A 17,598-nucleotide genomic window follows, 5' to 3' on the forward strand; every position below is an offset into this window, starting at 1 on the left:
GAGTGGGGCTGAGAGACTTCAGAGAAGTGTGACTGGCCCAAGGTCACCCAGCAGCTGCATGTGGAGGAGCGGGGAATCGAACCTGGCTCACCAGATTACGAGACTACCGCTCTTAACCACTACACCACACTGGATTAAAGAGAGTTTTAATCTTCCAGCTACAAAATAAAGATTTCTAACTGTAAAAAAGGCTGCTTTTCCTTGGAAGTCCAGATTAAAACAAATAATCTGATTGGGAGTGATTATGCTTTTTGGAGTGTAAATAAATAAACAGAACACAAGCATGTGCTAATGTGGAAGCCTGGGATCAATGGTGAGGGGAAACCCCAGAGGCGTGCCTGGGAAGGGCTCCCTTGACCCCTTGACAAATATCTCTTTCCCCCTTTTTGGTGGTTTGGCCAATGTTTGTTGAATGAGGAGGTGGGAGTGGGGGAGGAGAAGAAAAGTGCAACCAGGGCGAGGAACATTAAAACCATTAAGTCCAGGTTCTGACAGCACTTAGCTGCACTATGGGCAGATTCAACAGAAAGATTTACTTACAAAAAAATAAAAGTGATTGTAAGAACACATCTAAGTGGTTTACAAAAATATAAAATGATTTTCTAAAATAAAATTATTGATAAAAATCACAGCCAAATCAGGCATGTAAAATGTTTAAAGGGTGATTAAAATCAACAGTAGCAAAAAAGAAATAGCTTATTTTTATTTTTAAAAAATCAAACAAAGTGCATGCTGTATGCAGGATTTTTACTTTTAAAATCAAAATCCTTTGGTATTTTGGGATTAAAGAAAAATTAGAACAAGACCCTGCACAGATCTTTAACTATTTATTCTTGTTTGTAATCCTTTCCATTTAATCCTCTAAGATTTACATAATAGAAGAATAGAGATGGCAAAGCTATAAATGCTGTGGTGCATTCAGTCAACATGAGAGTTTACAAGTTCATTGTGGGATAAACAGACCCGTAAGTTCTTTGGACTTAGTAGCGTATTTGACCACAGAACATCTTGTTTCGGGAGGATTCAGACTCTTGATTGGTAGAAGTTTTGTATGACAGCATCCATATAATAGTCACTGGGTGGGATGGCGGGGGGTTGAAACTTTTGCTACCATCTTCCTGTTTTGCTTTGCTACTGCTCCCCTCTGAAGGGAAAGGAAAGATAGCCGACCATCACTGAAGGAGGATGTTGGATCCCCTCTACTGTTTTGTTGCAACTGATCTGACACAAGATGGGGAGGTTTAAAGTGGGGGTGGGGGGATAGTTGTGTTAGGATTTTCATCCATCTGTGCTGCTCCAGCAGTAGCACTATGTTTTGTGTATAACATTTGAGTGTCTGAGGGAGCGTGAGACAGGAAGTCTCAGTACTGTTGGAAGTTGGTTTCACTTCTGTTTGTGATGCTGTTCTGTACTGGTGCTCAAAGAGTACAGACATGCTGATGAATTCTCTGTATACAGTGGTGCCCCGCAAGGCGAATGCCTCGCAAGATGGAAAACCCGCTAGACGAAAGGGTTTTCCGTTTTTGAGCTGCTTCGCAAGACGAATTTCCCTATGGGCTTGCTTCGCAAGACGAAAACGTCTTGCGAGTGTTCCGATTTTTTTCCGCTCCCCCCTTTTTCTAAGCCGCTAATAGCCTTTTAGCCGCTAAGCCGCTAAGCCTTTAATAGCCGCTAATCTGCTAAACCGCTAATAGCGCTAAGCCGCTAAGCCGCTAATAGGGTTGCTTCGCAAGACGGAAAAACCACTAGACGAAGAGACTCGCAGAACGGATTATTTTCATCTTGCGAGGCACCACTGTATTTGTTGCTGTTTAATCGTGTCCAACTCTTCATGACCCTGTGGACCAGAACACGCCAGGCACTCCTGTCTTCCACTGCCTCCCGCAGTTTGGTCAGACTCAAGCTGGTAGCTTCGAGAACACTGTCCAACCATCTCGTCCTCTGTCATCCCCTTCTCCTTGTGCCCTCAGTCTTTCCCAACATCAGGGTCTTTTCCAGGGAGTCTTCTCTTCTCATGAGCTGGCCCAAGTCTTGGAGCCTCAGCTTCAGGATCTGTCCTTCCAGTGAGCACTCAGGGCTGATTTCCTTCAGAATGGAGAGGTTTGATCTTATTGCAGTCCATGGGACTCTCAAGAGTGTCCTCCAGCACCATAATTCAAAAGCATCAATTCTTCCGCGGTCAGCCTTCTTTATGGTCCAGCTCTCAGTTCCATATATCACTACTGGGAAAACCATAGCTTTAAGTATATGGACCTTTGTTGGCAAGGTGATGTCTTTGCTTTAGTTTTAGAACTATGATTGACTCTTGCTTCTGCAATGATATGTCAAAAGACGAGCGTGCTCCTCTCAGGAGAGAGGGGTCGCTTATCACTGGTCTCTCTGAACTGATGGAGATTTATAGCCAAGGAGGACCACCAGAGAGATGCCCCCATGACCTGGGAAGTTGGCGGCCTTCCCGGGCATGTTTCCAACAAGTTGTTTATCTACTATTTAGTGGGAGGGGTGTATGGGGTGTTAGGGGAGGGGTGGTACCTCTGGTGGTGGACATGTCATGCTCCTTCTGATGTAGCTTGTCCACCTTTGGTCCTCACCCTCCACTCAGCTCTCCCCTGTGGCTCCCAGAACCTGTCAGCATGTGACAGCAGCCACACCTTGGGAATGGTTTTGACTGGCTGGCTAAACCAGGTGAGAGTGGCTGATGGGTCTCAAACCCTCCGTGAATTAGGGACTTCCTCCAAACATGAAGACAAGATCCAGCAGATTGAGTGGACAGGACCAGTAGTGGGTCCAACAGCCATGAAGGCAGTTTCTGCATGTGCTGTAAAGGGATGTGGGGGCAGGTGGGGCTCGCCAACCTGTTAAGGAAACCCATCTAGGACAAGCATGCCAACAACAACAAGATGTATGAATCTGCTACTCAGTCATTCTTCTTAATTTTCATTAAGCAGCACTTTTACATGGGCTGAAACTGGCTCTGCCTTGAGCTATCATTTATTAAGTTAGTTTTAAAATATGTTAGGTTTTTGCTTTGTGTTTTTTGAAGTCAAACATTTAAAGAACGGGACTCAACATATCTCTGTGAGGCGGAATTTTGTGACCCTAAAGTGGCAGCTCATTAGCTTTATAGATTTGGATTTTATGCACTCTTTGTCAAGCTATCTTTTAAAGACAATTTAGAAGCTGCATCTTTGTCAACTGTGGTAGCTTATTTCTTGATGAGGGCGAGTTGCTGAAAACACGTCAGTCTTGTTTGCAGGTGTACCCGTTGTCTAGTTGCTTCCAGGACCAATGCAAAGTGCTGGCGATTACTATCTGGAGTTCTGAGTTTTGTGTACCTAAAGCAGGTGTGTGTCTAAGACATTTTGGTACCTGAAGTGAACCACCAAATGACACCACCAGGAAGGAAGAGTTGGAACAAGGGAGGAGGGAATCAAATCAACCTTATCCAACAGTTGATGTGGGGTTCAAAGGCTGTTGTGGAAGGGGGAAGGGTTGTAGCATGCTCTCAATCATGCCAAGTGGGTACAGAGACCAAGAGACGCTAGAGGGCAGCCCCTTGCATTTCCTCCTTAGGTGTGGGAGGAGACAAGGAGCACCTTATATTTCCAGGAAGCCACTATAGATGTGGAATCAGGGGTAGGGTGCAGATCCGACCAAGAAGGAGTATACCACAGCCACCACTTGCTGCAGCAGAAAGTGATGCATTCCTTGCATGCCAGATCTACTGCCCCTATGGATCCTGCCACCCGAGGCAGTGGCCTCATCTTGCCTCATAGGTGGGTCGGCCCTGGGATGGGGACCCTGCAGCCCACATGGTCTACCATTTCAGCCACACGATGCCTACCTGCCCTACACCTGCAAACCCTCCAACATTTCTCTGATGAAAATAGGGATATCTTATATAATAATAATAATAATAATAATAATAATAATGACTTTAATTATTTCTACCCCACTCATCTAGAAGACATTTAGAAGACATCTGAAGGCAGCCCTGTTTAGGGAACTTTTTAATGTGTGACATTGATGTGTGACTGAGCACAGCTTCTGAAGATTTGACAAAGTTCAGGACCACGTAGTGAGAAAAAATGTTACCCGCAGCTGCCGAACTTGGTCTGGGAGGGGTGTAGAAGGCAGCCACCAGGCCTACCAGGCTTGAAAGTTTCCCCACCCCTGGCATAAGAGAAACCCTCCCACATGATTTAGATCTGTCAGACAGGCTTCACTCTTTTATGACAGGGAGATTTGTGAACCTGAGGTACCTTAACTCATTTTTAAACATTTATCATGCACAAAGTACGCATGGCTTGGATTATTGTTTTAATTTCCCCAGAAAGGTCAAAGCAACGAAATTGAAATTTTAGTAGCTGTAACAAGGCTTGCGTATCTGCTATGATTAATCTAGGTCATTAAGGCACAATGTGCATTTGATATATGTGGTAACACTTTCAAAAGTGTTGATATTCTATTGCTGTAATTTTTCAGGAATGTTGTGCTTAAGTCCCTTCAGCCTCCCATGAACACTTGGAAACATTTCAATTGATTACTTTTGTGATTTTGCTGTAAGTGAAGAGAAAGAAGCAGCGCTTTGAGCTCTAAATGTGGACGTTGGTCTGAAAGCTTTTGTGTGTAACATCGGCATCTGTTGTCCTGAAGGTGACTCAGACAGCCTGTTTACGATTTGCTCACTTGCTCTATTCACATCACTGCATAAGACAAATCTCCTTGAAAATGTATTATCCCTTAAGTGAATAGATTTTAAACTAGTTTAAGTGTCCCGACTTTCCCTCAAGGACCCTGGGCAATTATAGTTCTATAGTTGCTAAGAATTCTCTGCATGAGATTCTGTCCGATTTGGCAGTCTGGAGACAAGCTGCTCTGCAGTGCAAGTAGACAAAGGTGGGCAGTCTGAGAGGAGGCCATCCAAACTAAGAAGCTTACAGGACCAAGTAGAATGTCACTGGTTTCTTGTATCACCTGGTCCCTGCTGGTAACTGCAGGTACAGTCCCCTGCCTGTCCATCATGGTGGCACTGAAATACATTAGAAGCAGGCCAGCTATCCTATCCAGAAAGCTACTACAAGGTGGGGGTAGCAAGTAAAGGTCCCTGATTCAAGACTTGCAGATTCGAAAAACCTATGGTAGGACGGCACATTCCCTGCCATGAAATATAGCTCACAAGCAAAATGTTTGCTGATTATTATTATTATTATTATTATTAGTAAAGGTAAAGGGACCCCTGACCGTTAGGTCCAGTTGTGGCCGACTCTGGGGTTCCAGTGCTCATCTCGCTTTATTGGCAGAGGGAGCCGGCGTACAGCTTCTGGGTCATGTGGCCAGCATGACTAAGCCGCTTCTAGCGAACCAGAGCAGTGCACAGAAACGCCATTTACCTTCCCGCTGGAGCAGTACCTATTTATCTACTTGCACTTTGCTAGGTTGGCAGGAGCAGGGACCGAGCAACGGGAGCTCACCCTGTCACAAAGATTTGAACCACCGACCTTCTGATCAGCAAGTCCTAGGCTCTGTGGTTTAACCCACAGCGCCACCCATGTCCCATTATTATTATATAGTTTTTCATTTAAAAAAAATCACTCAAAAGTAAAGGCTAGATTTTAGTCATGCTTTCTAGAAAGCAATGTTGGTATGGTATCTTTTGAGTTTTGTAACGCAGATGTAAGGTCTGTATGGCTTTAAGATATCAGATAGTGGTTTGGGGGGTCGTGTCCCCAGTTCCAGTTTTGTTGGGAACTACAGTGGTACCTCGGGTTACAGACGCTTCAGGTTACAGACTCCGCTAACCCAGAAATAGTATCTCAGGTTAAGAACTTTGCTTCAGGATGAGAACAGAAATTGTGCTCCAGCGGCGTGGTGGCAGTGGGAGGCCCCATTAGCTAAAGTGGTGCTTCAGGTTAAGAACAGTTTCAGGTTAAGAACGAAACTCCAGAATGAATTAAGTTCTTAACCCTGTTGGCTTTTTGCAGTATAGAGACGCTGCAGAGAGCTTGCTGGGGAGATCATGCTTTAAAAAGAAAGGACTCAAAAATAAATTAAAGGTTTTAATAAGAAAAACAAAAACTCCATTTACACTAAATACATCAACAAACCAACATGACCCAACCACCAACCCATCCCCCAGGGTAATGGGAGAGCTAGGTGCTGCTCCTTATATACTCTACCCAAATGCTGACACGCCTTAATCAAATACAACTCAGCAGCACCTGCTATGTTTCACAGCTGTAAAGCTGGGTCTCGTTATCTTGCTCTGGCCCTTGCTCCGGCCCCTTAAAGACATACACATGGAGTGGAACAATGATGAACCTTTACATTTAAAGAAACCATTCAACAAACCCGAGGTACCACTGTACAAGACTGCTCTACTTACCACGGGAGCCACTCCCTTGCATTCCAGATTTCTGATTGTGCTCAAATGCTCTTCCCAATTTGGGTAAATACACAGTCAGGGCAAATGGTTGCCCCAATCCACCTACAGCCCAGGTTGGTTCTTGAAGGATATTTGCATTTTATAGAGAAGCTTGCATTTGTTTCCAGAAAAGGAAAATGTAAGAGTTAATCATCAATCTCTTGAACATTCACAACTTTGGTGCAAAGCTTCCCAGTCCCTCGATGTCCAATACAAGTCCACATATTAGTTAGCGTCTGTTACCCGTTACCCAGGCAACTGAATATCCAAACAATGCTCCGGTATCAGCGATGCTGGCATAAGAGAGAGGAAGGGGAGGGGGGAATATTCCCAGGCGTGCTGCTATCACTTCAAGACACGTCATATTCTGCCAGGGACGTTTGCTGGATGACCACTCCGGCCCCAGGGCAATCGGTACTTTCCTGCATGCATGGCTGTTGTTGGTGTGTCAGAGTGATAATGAGCAAATGGATAATCCTGACAGGCTGGACTTTATCTGGCTGCCACTTCTGGCCTCGGTTAGTGTAGACCGAACACATTCACACTCTCTGTCAGTCAGTCACCCGGTCTCCCTCTCTCTTTCCCCCCCTTTCCCTTGCTGTAGATTTCTTAATGTAGTTTAATGGCTTTACAAAGAGAGCCAGGCAGACGAGTTCTTCCCTCCGTGGCTGAGCCAGACCATGACCTAGCTCGCCATGAACCTAGAAGGGCTTGAAATGATAGCCGTCTTGGTCATGATTGTGCTCTTTGTTAAGGTGTTGGAACAGTTTGGGCTGATTGACTCGGGCATAGAAGGTAAGAGAGTGGCTTCTCATTGTTTTCTGTTTCTCTAAGTGGCGGTTCTTGAGCAGTGTTATGAAGGGCACCTGTTAATGAGACATTTTAAGATGCTACTTTCAGGGCAGCAGACACAGCAGGAGTATTTCAGGGCAGATACTACAACTGGAAGCTTCCCCCCTCCCCATCACTGGGTTCTTGCTGCTGAACTGTGACAGTCACTGCAAATATTCCCAAGCGCTTTAGGAGAATTGGTGTGGGGGAAGAAAACTTTGGCTAATGTTTCTGATAACGGTATTAGCCATGCTTCGTTGAATTTGTATGAACAGGCTGGCAAAAAAAAAAGGAAAAGATTTTCAAATAATCACCTCCAAAATGTGCTTTGGCAGGTCAAAAGTTGTATGACAGTGAGGGTTGTGGCAACTATATAATCGTAATTGCTTTGCTCGAAATATGCTGTACGGTAAACATTCAAAACGTTTAAACTTTGTTTGAGAAAAGTTAATTTGTCTTTGGCCGAGGAGAGTTGTTCTGCTTCACATTTTAATTGTCAAGTGCTTTATTTATTGTAGTCTCATCCAACTCAGTATATTCTGGATATAGCACATATGACAGATAAAATGAATTGTGTGGATTTTTAGTTTCTATATAGTTTTTTCCTGTTGTAACACAAGTCAGTAAAACAGTTGATCTTTTTGTTTTGTTCAGCATATCATCTGCATATTTAGTGTAGTCCGGAAACTGCTTCTCTACATGGGAAGTAACACAAAGGTATTGTTTTCTTTAGTTTTTCAAGGCACCAAGCTGAAATGCCCTGGTGTGTTTTCAACATATTCCGTAATTTTGCATTATAGGCTATCTGTGCACATGACACCAGAAACTTAGTCTGTGAGTAGATTAAGGTTTTACAGTCTAACCGGTAAAAACAAAACCAGCAAGACGTAAGTTTGCTGCTCTGACACAGCTTAAAGTAATTCTGTTTATATAACCCTTTAAAGAAATGTAGTATTTTTTACATGAGAAGAAAGTTCATGGAAGACTGTTTTCGTTTTTGGTGCTGTGTGTTTAGGAAACCCACATATAATCAGCACCAGAGACTACAGTGCCTTCCACAATTGTGGTACCCAGCACATTTATATAAAGAAGATTATTTGGGGAGGCTTATGTATCCATTAGAAAGAAGGCATTCTCTTCGGTATAAATAACTGTATACATTTGCAGATATATTAATAGGACCTGGTGATTTCATTTCAGTGGCATGATTGCTATGACAAACTCATCTATCATTCAAAAAGGCAGTGTTTAAAAGTTCAGCGTTATTGGTAGACACTCAAATTTGTAACTGTCCTTACATTATGGGATAGGCTACTCTGTTTCTGTATGATTTGTTTAGGTTTAAACCAAGGCAAAAGCTGGCTGTTTGACAGTGAATTGTAAGGTTGTTAAGCAACAGACTGAGAAAGCACACTTAGTTCACTTGGAAGAAGAAGCATGTATGATCCCAAAGTTTGTTGGCTTGGCAGCACAGATTCCTGGTATTTCTGGGTATGTTTTGATTCTTCTTTTAACAGTACTCTCGCGTTAAGACTTTCAGTTAAGGTAAAGTTTCAGAAGGGGTGTTTTGCAAGTGCATTCTTGAAAACTTCAAAAGAGGTGGAAAGTATGTATGTAATGTTGGTGCAATGTGCAATGAATTTAGTAACATAATTAAGTTTATATAAAGTAAAGAATAATTAATGTTTTCACTAGAATGTACAATTATTATTTTTTGCTCCTTTTGATTTTTTTTCCAGTGGAAGGATAGTCCACAGCTTGAGAGAGACGGAGCCTTGTGTGTGTGTGTGTTTTAATGCATGTTTTCCCAAGACCAGTGTGTGCCTTTACTCGATCTCTCTCTCTCTCCCAGTGTGGTGTAGTGGTTAAGAGCGATAGACTCGTAATCTGGGGAACCGGGTTCGCGTCTCCGCTCCTCCACATGCAGCTGCTGGGTGACCTTGGGCTAGTCACACTTCTCTGAAGTCTCTCAGCCCCACTCACCTCACAGAGTGTTTGTTGTGGGGGAGGAAGGGAAAGGAGAATGTTAGCCGCTTTGAGACTCCTTCGGGTAGTGATAAAGCGGGATATCAAATCCAAACTCTTCTTCTTCTCCCCCCACCTAACCTCTTTTTTTGGGGGTGTTTGCATGTTTGTAGATGGGCTTCTCCACCTGCCTTGTGTCGAGGTGCACACCCTACAACTTTGGGATCCCCCCTCTAAAAAAGGTCAAGAACTCTGGGGAACCCTTTCCTAAAATAATAAAGCATGAATTTATTTCTTTATTAAAAAGTGTCCCCGGATTCCTTGGGGGAAAAAATCTGGTAACCATAACCTAAGGGCACCAGACAAATCTCCTTGGGGAGAGTGTTCCATAAACAGGGAGACGCTGCAGAAAAGGCCCTTTCTCGTGATACTACCCTCATGGAGGAGGCACACCAACCATTCTCCATTTCCGTGGTCTACACTCTCATACTGGCCATGTGACTCAGGACTGGAACCCAAAGCTCCAGCAGATGTTCCCAAGCCACCATCCCATTGGCAGAGGAGAGCCAAAGTCAGGACAATTGCTGAGCTTTGCTGTGTGGAAAGGCAATGAGTCTTCCTGCCATTGGAAGTGGTGCACTGCAGCTTTTGGAAGAGTTTTGAAAAAGGCAATAGGGATTGTCATTTAACATAAACACACATCTCTGTTATTGTTCTGATAAATCACAATGTGAAATACTTGACCATTGTTTGACCTATGTTTCGCTAGTTCCTTGATGGTAACGCTATCTTTGCACAAAGTACAAACTGGAAAGGTGTGTGAATTAGTCTATCTTGGTAGCAGGCCTAGAATAGTAGAATTGACCATCACAGGAAGCCTGGTTTTGCAGATATTTCAAAAGTAGTGCAAACAATGCTTGTTAGGAAACTTAAGAAGGTTTTCTGTAGGGGATTTCATGATGTTAGTTACTGAATAAAAGCAGTTATATGTAAAGGTTTTGGTTTTGGGTGCAATATGGGGGGAAGTGGGGAAGGGAAAGGGGAATCTGGACTGGATCATGGCCCCAATCCAAATGGACAATGTGATGTTATCTGTTGAAGAACCATGGGAATCTATTGGAGAAATAGTACCAGGCTTTAGATTAAATAAGAGTAAAACTGAAATTCTGGTGAAAAATATGAAAGATAATGTGAAGAAGGATTTAGAGTTAAGTACTGGCTTGTCGCGGGTGGCGCTGTGGGTTAAACCACAAAGCCTAGGACTTGCCGATCAGAAGGTCGGCAGTTTGAATCCCCACGACGGGGTGAGCTCCTGTTGCTCAGTCCCTACTCCTGCCAACCTAGCAGTTCGAAAGCACGTCAAAGTGCAAGTAGATGAATAGGTACTACTCCAGTGGGAAGGTAAACAGTGTTTCCGTGTGCTGTTCTGGTTCACCAGAAGTGGCTTAGTCATGCTGGCCACATGACCCGGAAGCTGTATGTCGGCTCACTCAGCCAATAAAGCGAGATGAGCGTCGCAACCCCAGAGTCGGCCACGACTGGACCTAATGGTCAGGGGTCCCTTTACCTTTACCTTACTGGATTGATAGGGATGCAAGTGGCACTGTAGTCTAAACCACTGAGCCTTGGGCTTGCCGATCGGAAGGTCGGCAGTTCGACTCCCCACAACAGGGTGAGCTCCCGTTTCTAAGTCCCAGCTCCTGCCCACCTAGCAGTTCAAAAGCACACCAGTGCAAGTAGATAAATAGATACTGCTCCAGTGGGAAGGTAAATGGCATTTCCATACACTGCTCTGGTTCGCCAGAAGTGGCTTAATCATGCTGGCCACATGACCTGGAAGCTGTCTGCGGACAAACGTCGGCTCCCTCGGCCTATAGAGCCAGATGAGCACGCAACCTAAGAGTCATCCACGACTGAACCTAATGGTCAGGGGTGCCTTTACCTTTACCTTTTACTGGCTTGACCATGGAGAAGAAAGTTAAATATTTAGGAATATTGTTAACAGCAATGAATATTAATTTATGCCAATATAATTGTGTTAAAACTTGGAGAGCTGTTGTGAAGAGGGGGGTTGAAATCTAAATTAAATGAATGTATTATTGTTTTTATTTATTACATTTCTAGACCACCCTTCACCCAAGGATCATAGGACAGTTTTGTTGTAGTTTGGTCGTTTAGTCGTGTCCGACTCTTCGTGACCCCATGGACCAGAGCATGCCAGGCACTCCTGTCTTCTACTGCCTCCCGCAGTTTGGTCAAATTCATGCTGGTAGCTTTGAGAACACTGTCCAGCCATCTCGTCCTCTGTCGTCCCCTTCTCCTTGTGCCCTCCATCTTTCCCAACATCAGGGTCTTTTCCAGGGAGTCTTCTCTTCTCATGAGGTGGCCAAAGTATTGGAGCCTCAGCTTCAGGATCTGTCCTTCCAGTGAGCACTCAGGGCTGATTTTCTTCAGAATGGATAGGTTTGATCTTCTTGCAGTCCATGGGACTCTCAAGAGTCTCCTCCAGCACCATAATTCAAAAGCATCAATTCTTCGGCTTTCAGCCTTCTTTATGGTCCAGCTCTCACTTCCATACTTCACTACTGGGAAAACCATAGCTTTAACTATATGGACCTTTGTTGGCAAGGTGATGTCTCTATAGGACAGTTTACAATATATAAATAGTCATCCCCCTGCCCCGAATACTTGGCATGCTATTGCTTATGGTTGGCTTATGTGTGCGCTATTTTGCCAGTAGTAACATACAGTATTTGGCATCAGTCTATTACCACTTAACAAATACAGTACATAAGTGGAAATGACAGATTTCCACAGCATGTGCCTGGCGCTGGCACTCTCTTCCCAGATCCACAGTCACTAAACTGCAGTGTGTGATCCAAGCAGGAATCCACTGGAAGCTTCGCAGTATACTTGCCTCATGCTGTAATCTCCAAGGATCATCCACACTTGATGAAAGCACAGATTGTAACAATTGCACTGGTTTTGTATCTCATTCTGCTTTTCTAAATATTACTAATCTGCATTCCCTTTTTTTTTTGATGCCCGCAGGAGGGATGGGCAGCTTCAGCTAGGATTTAAATCTGTTGTGTTTAAATGGGGGATTTTTGTTTGCTTGCTTTGCTTTTTAATCGTGGCGCTTTTGGTAAAGTTCACCCCCCCCAAAAAAAAAAACCCCTCTGGAATTTAATATTATATTTCTAGTTTGTTGGAACATTCACAGAACTTTGAGGGCTAACATGCCCCTTTATCTTGCATATCTTTCTTTGATCAATAGATTTGCATATAATTAATAATAATAATTCATTATTTATACCCCTTCCCATCTGGCTGGGTTTCCCTAGCCACTCTGGGCAGTTCCCAACAGAATATTAAAAACACAATAAAACATCAAACATTAAAAACTTCTCTAAACAGGGTTGCCTTCAGATGTCTTCTAAAAATCAGATAATTGTTTATTTCCTTGACATTTGATGGGAGGGCGGGAGCCACTACCGAGAAGGCCCTCTGCCTGGTTGGAAAGATTAGCCTGCTGCTTTCATATTACTGCTATCATATCATAGCATTGTGGAGTTGGAAGGGATCCCAAGGGTCATCTAGCCCAACCCCGTGCCATGCAGGGATCTCAACTAAAGCATCCATGGCAGATCGCCATCTAACATTTGCTTTGAAACCTCCACTGTCCTCCTTGAATACTTTTTTAAAAATGGCCTTTTATATGTCAAGTTTCACATAGCCAAAAGATATATTTCCTAGATGATTCAATTGCGTGTCGAGGTCCCCAGGTCCACCCCAATAACTCACACATCACACAGAAGTTTTTGTTTAAGATTTTTGGCATAATTTTGGCCACAACTTTATTAAAATACAAATTTGTGAGTGGTTGCGTAGGCATTGGTTGCGACTATCTGCCCCCACCATGGGGGACAGACTGACATTCCGCACGATGCGAAAGTCAGAATGGGGGAATACACTTGGGGGTTACGCGGAGCAGGGAACCTGCCCTCAGCTCACCCCAAATGCAGCCAGGAGCTCATTGCTATGGCCCGAGCCCCCTTGACAGAGTGGACAAGCAATAGTTAGCCCCCAATTCCTTTAACGGAATCCCTTGCAGCAGCAGCATTAGAGGGGCAGGCACAGCCAATCCATGCCCCTCCACCAACCAAACCATAAACCAATGCCTAACCGCGAACCTTACAAGTTGTGACGATTTGCTACGCAGTAGGCAAAAACCAAATGGCCCCAGCCAATTAGCCAGATGGACAAAATTCCTACAAGGCCCCCGCTCCAAAGCAGACGACTCCATGACAGGCATAGCAAGGTCAAAGCAAACAACCCTAATTCTAGGGGGGTGGACGGGCAATCGGATGCATGGGCGAAAAGAGGAAGCCCTAGCCTCGTGCAAGGAGTTTTACTATTTCTGGCTGTCAGTCAAAAAATGGAAACATTAACTTCTTCCCAAAAACAAGGGAAGCCCCAATCGTATCAGTGGCCAACGATCAATTAGCCCGCCCTCCAACTTTGGAGTGTCCTGGCGGCCCCCACCGCAACACGTGCTCTCCATGAAGGAGAACACGCTTTGTCTTAAGAGTCTTGCCTCCCTTGAAGCCTGAAACGTAATTTGTATCTGACACATACACAACATCTTTGGCAATGTTTGTTGCTGTGGATTGCAACAAAGACCTTGGCAGTAAACAGGTACAGTGGTACCTCTGGTTATGAACTTAATTTGTTCTGGAGATCCGTTCTTAACCTGAAACCATTCTTAACTTGAGGTACCACTTTAGCTAATGGGGACTCCCGCTGCCGCCGCTACACAATTTCTGTTCTCATCCTGAGGTAAAGTTCTTAACCCGGGTACTACTTCTGGGTGAGTGGAGTCTGTAACCTGAGGTGTTTGTAACCTGAGGTACTACTGTAGTTCTTTTAGAGAATTAACATACAAGGCATCTTCTCCATTTCTCCATGGGTTGAATTCCAGGAGGGTGGCTGTGTTGCAGCAAGCACAAAAAAGAGAGTCCTGTGAAACCCCAAAGACTAACTACTGTATTTTTTGCTCTATAAGACTCACTTCTTCCCTCCTAAAAAGTAAGGGGAAATATGTGTGCGTCTTATGGAGGGAATGCAGGCTGCGCAGCTATCCCAGAAGCCAGAACAGCAAGAGGGATTGCTGCTTTCACTGCGCAGCGATCCCTCTTGCTTCTGAGATTCAGAATATTTTTTTTCGTGTTTTCCTCCTCCAAAAACTAGGTGCGTCTTGTGGTCTGGTGCGTCTTATAGAGCGAAAAATACGGTACCTCTTGCATGAGGCTTTATACTCTACAGCCAACTTCATCAAATGCATGAACGTAAAAGGAGTTTGCTGGATCAGGCCACTTCTTTAAATTGCTTGGCTGAGGAACGTGCGGCTGTCCTTGCGTCAGCCAAGCAGTTTTACAGAGCCCCTGACCCACCAGTGGCTCATACAAGCCAGTGGCAGTGGGGGGGCTCCATGAAACTGCTCCACTGAGGGGAGCATGGTTGCCGCTCCCCTCAGCTGAGCAGTAAATTGAGCCCCCAGTCCGCCACTGGCTCATTCAGCTGGGGGGGGGCAGGAGGCCTCTTCCATCCCTCCACTGCTCATTGAATGAAGCACACATGAGCCTGAGAGGAACTCGGACTAACTCACTGTGTGAGGCTGGGCAATGTATCTCGGCTGCTTCCCTAAGGTGGGAAGAAGCAGCTGAGATAAATTCCAGTCATCATGATATATCAGCGTGTGAGAAATAAATAAAATTGTCGCTTTTTCATGAAAAGTTAAAAGATCTCAGAGGCCTCAAACAGTTGCCAGATTTGAAAAGAAGTTTGCAACAGCTACCTAACCCGCAGGCTTGCTTGGAGGTTATCTTTACTGGTTTGAGGTTAGAACACCCTAAAGCAGAGCAGCTTGCTACTAGAATGTGGTTTATCTAGACACCTCAGCACACTTCAGTTGGGAAGAACTCGTGTACGTGTGGCTTTATCGCTTGAGTAAATGTTGGAAAACTCGGCCCTCGGGAAAGGCTGGCCACCCTCTCAGGTTCCCAGGGCTTGTTTACCGGTGACCTACCCTGCCTGGCATCCCCGCAGGTCCAGGGAGATCTTGATAGGCAACATCCCCCAGCGTGGAAGATGCACACCCCCTGTGCTCCTTGCATACCAGCAGGAGAAAGAAGAAAGTCAGAAAGTCTACATCATCTACGATTTATTTCTGTCTTTACATCTGAACAAAAACATGTCCGTTCAGCTCAGTCTTCTCCAAGCAACTCAGTAAGACTTCCTTCACATGCGTAAACGGAAGGTCTCATATTACACACAGAACAAATCCCTGTGAACCGTCCTGATAAGAACTGCCTGGTACACTCTTTCCCAGGACTAGTCACATCATGTGATGTCAACATCGAACTGCTTGTTTGCAGCTGTGTTGTACTCATATCCCAACAGTAAATGTGTGGGGTTGCGATGCTCATCTCACTTTATTGGCTGAGGGAGCCGGCGTACAGCTTCCGGGTCATGTGGCCAGCATGACTAAGCCACTTCTGGTGAACCAGAGCAGTGCACGGAAACGCCGTTTACCTTCCTGCCGGAGCGTTACCTATTTATCTACTTACACTATGATGTGCTTTCGAACTGCTAGATTGGCAGGAGCAGGGACTGAGCAACAGGAGCTCACCCCATCGCAGGGATTCGAACCACCAACCTTCTGATCAGCAAGTTCTAGGCTTTGTGGTTTAACCCACAGTGTCACCCGCGTTGTATACAAGTTGTACAAGTGACAATAAAGTATTTCAAATTTCTTTTTTTTTAAATGTAAACTGTATATGTGATTGGTATCCTGCATTTTGCAGGTGACACATCATTAGGATAGTGCAGTATAAGGAGGTTGGATGAGGTCAGTGCCAAACAATGTGGTCAAAGCCAGGTTCCTGCAAGGCGTGATCCACCCACCCTGATTAAGTGACTGTATCTCTAACCATTCATGTTCAACAGAAAAACACACCTGCAGTTTTTAAGAAACATTTCATTGCTGTCTTCTGCAGCTGTAGATAATTTTGACACAAATTCTACCACGTTTCATTAGCATACCCCATTAGGAAACGGTCGTAATTTAACGTCGCTATTGAAATCAAATACCCTTGTAAGGTTTCTGACCTCCTGTAGTAAAGTCTGATGGGATTAACAAGAAGGGCTTGTCCTCATCTGCCTTTGCCTTCTCTTTAAAGTCAAGGATTTTGATCTGAACCTGTTAAATGTGATACTCTGAAGATAAAACTAAGTACTGGATTAGTAAAGCGGTCATTAAATGATCCCTTATCTGTGGGTAAGCAGGCATTTGGAGAAATTGAATAGGGTTACAGTAGCTGGAGAAGAAGTAGTGGCTAAGAAGAGAATTTGCTGGGAGCCAGGAAGTTCCAGTTCAAATCTCATTCCAGACAACCCATTTTAGGCAAGACTATTATCTCACCAAGGGTGGCGTTGTGGGTTAAACCACTGAGCCTAGGACTTGCCGATCAGAAGGTCAGTGGTTCGAATCCCTGGGACAGGGTGAGCTCCCGTTGCTCAGTCCCAGCTCCTGCCAACCTAGCAGTTCGAAAGCACATCAAAGTGTAAGTAGATAAATAGGTATTGCTCTGGTGGGAAGGTAAACGGCATTTCTGTGTGCTGCTCTGGTTCGCCAGAAGTGGCTTATTCATGCTGGCCACATGACCCGGAAGCTGTACGCCGGGTCCCTCGGCCAATAAAGCGAGATGAGCGTCGCAACCCCAGAGTCGGCCATGACTGGACCTAATGGTCAGGGGTCCCTTTACATTTTTATTATCTCACCCTCAACCCCTACCTGCCATATGTGGATAATATTGCTCATCTACCATGCAGGCTCCCAGGGCTGGCCTTAGGGGTGGGAAAGTAGAGTGATATCCCTGACCAATAGGCTGAAAAAGATGTCCCAATGTGTTGCATGGCTCCATGTTTGTTATCCCCAGGAAATCAGAGCACAAGAAAGAAAGTAAGTGCTAAGTGTCTTCAACCATTTTTTCAAAGTTGTTTGGGTATTAGCTGCAACAATGAGCTTCCATCAATAAACTTTAAAATATATTTCTTTTTCTGTTTCACTTTGATATCATTTCTAGATAAAAATTGGTGGAACACAACTTTGCTTTGAGGCAGCATTGCTGAATTAAACTACAAGCCCTACAAATATTTAAAACACTATAGGCACTTTTAAACAATAAAACAAAAAGGTGTAGGTCAGTTTCCACACTGGGTAACTTTTCCCCCCTTCTTTATTACTATCAAAGAGAACAACACAAACTTCTTTTCTGTATCATGCAGAGAAAGAAAATTATAACAAATCCAAAATA

At 44.4% G+C, this 17,598-nt stretch overlaps 1 protein-coding gene and 1 long non-coding RNA gene across 10 annotated transcripts in view; one reads left to right on the forward strand and one right to left on the reverse strand.

The window, feature by feature from the left end:
- The window catches only part of LOC309540556, a 294,876-nt gene that overhangs the window by 254,821 nt on the left and 22,457 nt on the right, over positions 1-17,598 (reverse strand). Inside the window, exon 2 of the long non-coding RNA XR_014223348.1 lies at positions 15,714-15,814. This is a non-coding gene — a long non-coding RNA (uncharacterized lncRNA). The remainder of the gene's footprint in view (positions 1-15,713; positions 15,815-17,598) is intronic.
- Positions 1-17,598, forward strand: part of KCNIP4 (potassium voltage-gated channel interacting protein 4) — a 443,652-nt gene that overhangs the window by 245,139 nt on the left and 180,915 nt on the right. Inside the window, exon 1 of one of the 9 annotated variants that reach the window (XM_082237476.1) lies at positions 6,757-6,838. The exons of 6 other annotated variants lie outside the window; for them this stretch is intronic. Coding sequence is in view for 1 of the 3 variants with exons in the window: in XM_082237481.1 (XP_082093607.1) it covers positions 7,120-7,219 (100 nt within the window). In the remaining 2 variants the exon portion in view is untranslated. Of the gene's footprint in view, positions 1-6,756; positions 6,943-6,968; positions 7,220-17,598 lie in introns of those variants that run through there. 2 more of the 9 variants (XM_082237477.1, XM_082237481.1) reach the window with 2 other exon arrangements.

This window comes from Podarcis vaucheri (assembly GCF_965113315.1).
Source record: "Podarcis vaucheri genome assembly, chromosome: 9".
Taxonomy (NCBI): domain Eukaryota; kingdom Metazoa; phylum Chordata; class Lepidosauria; order Squamata; family Lacertidae; genus Podarcis; species Podarcis vaucheri.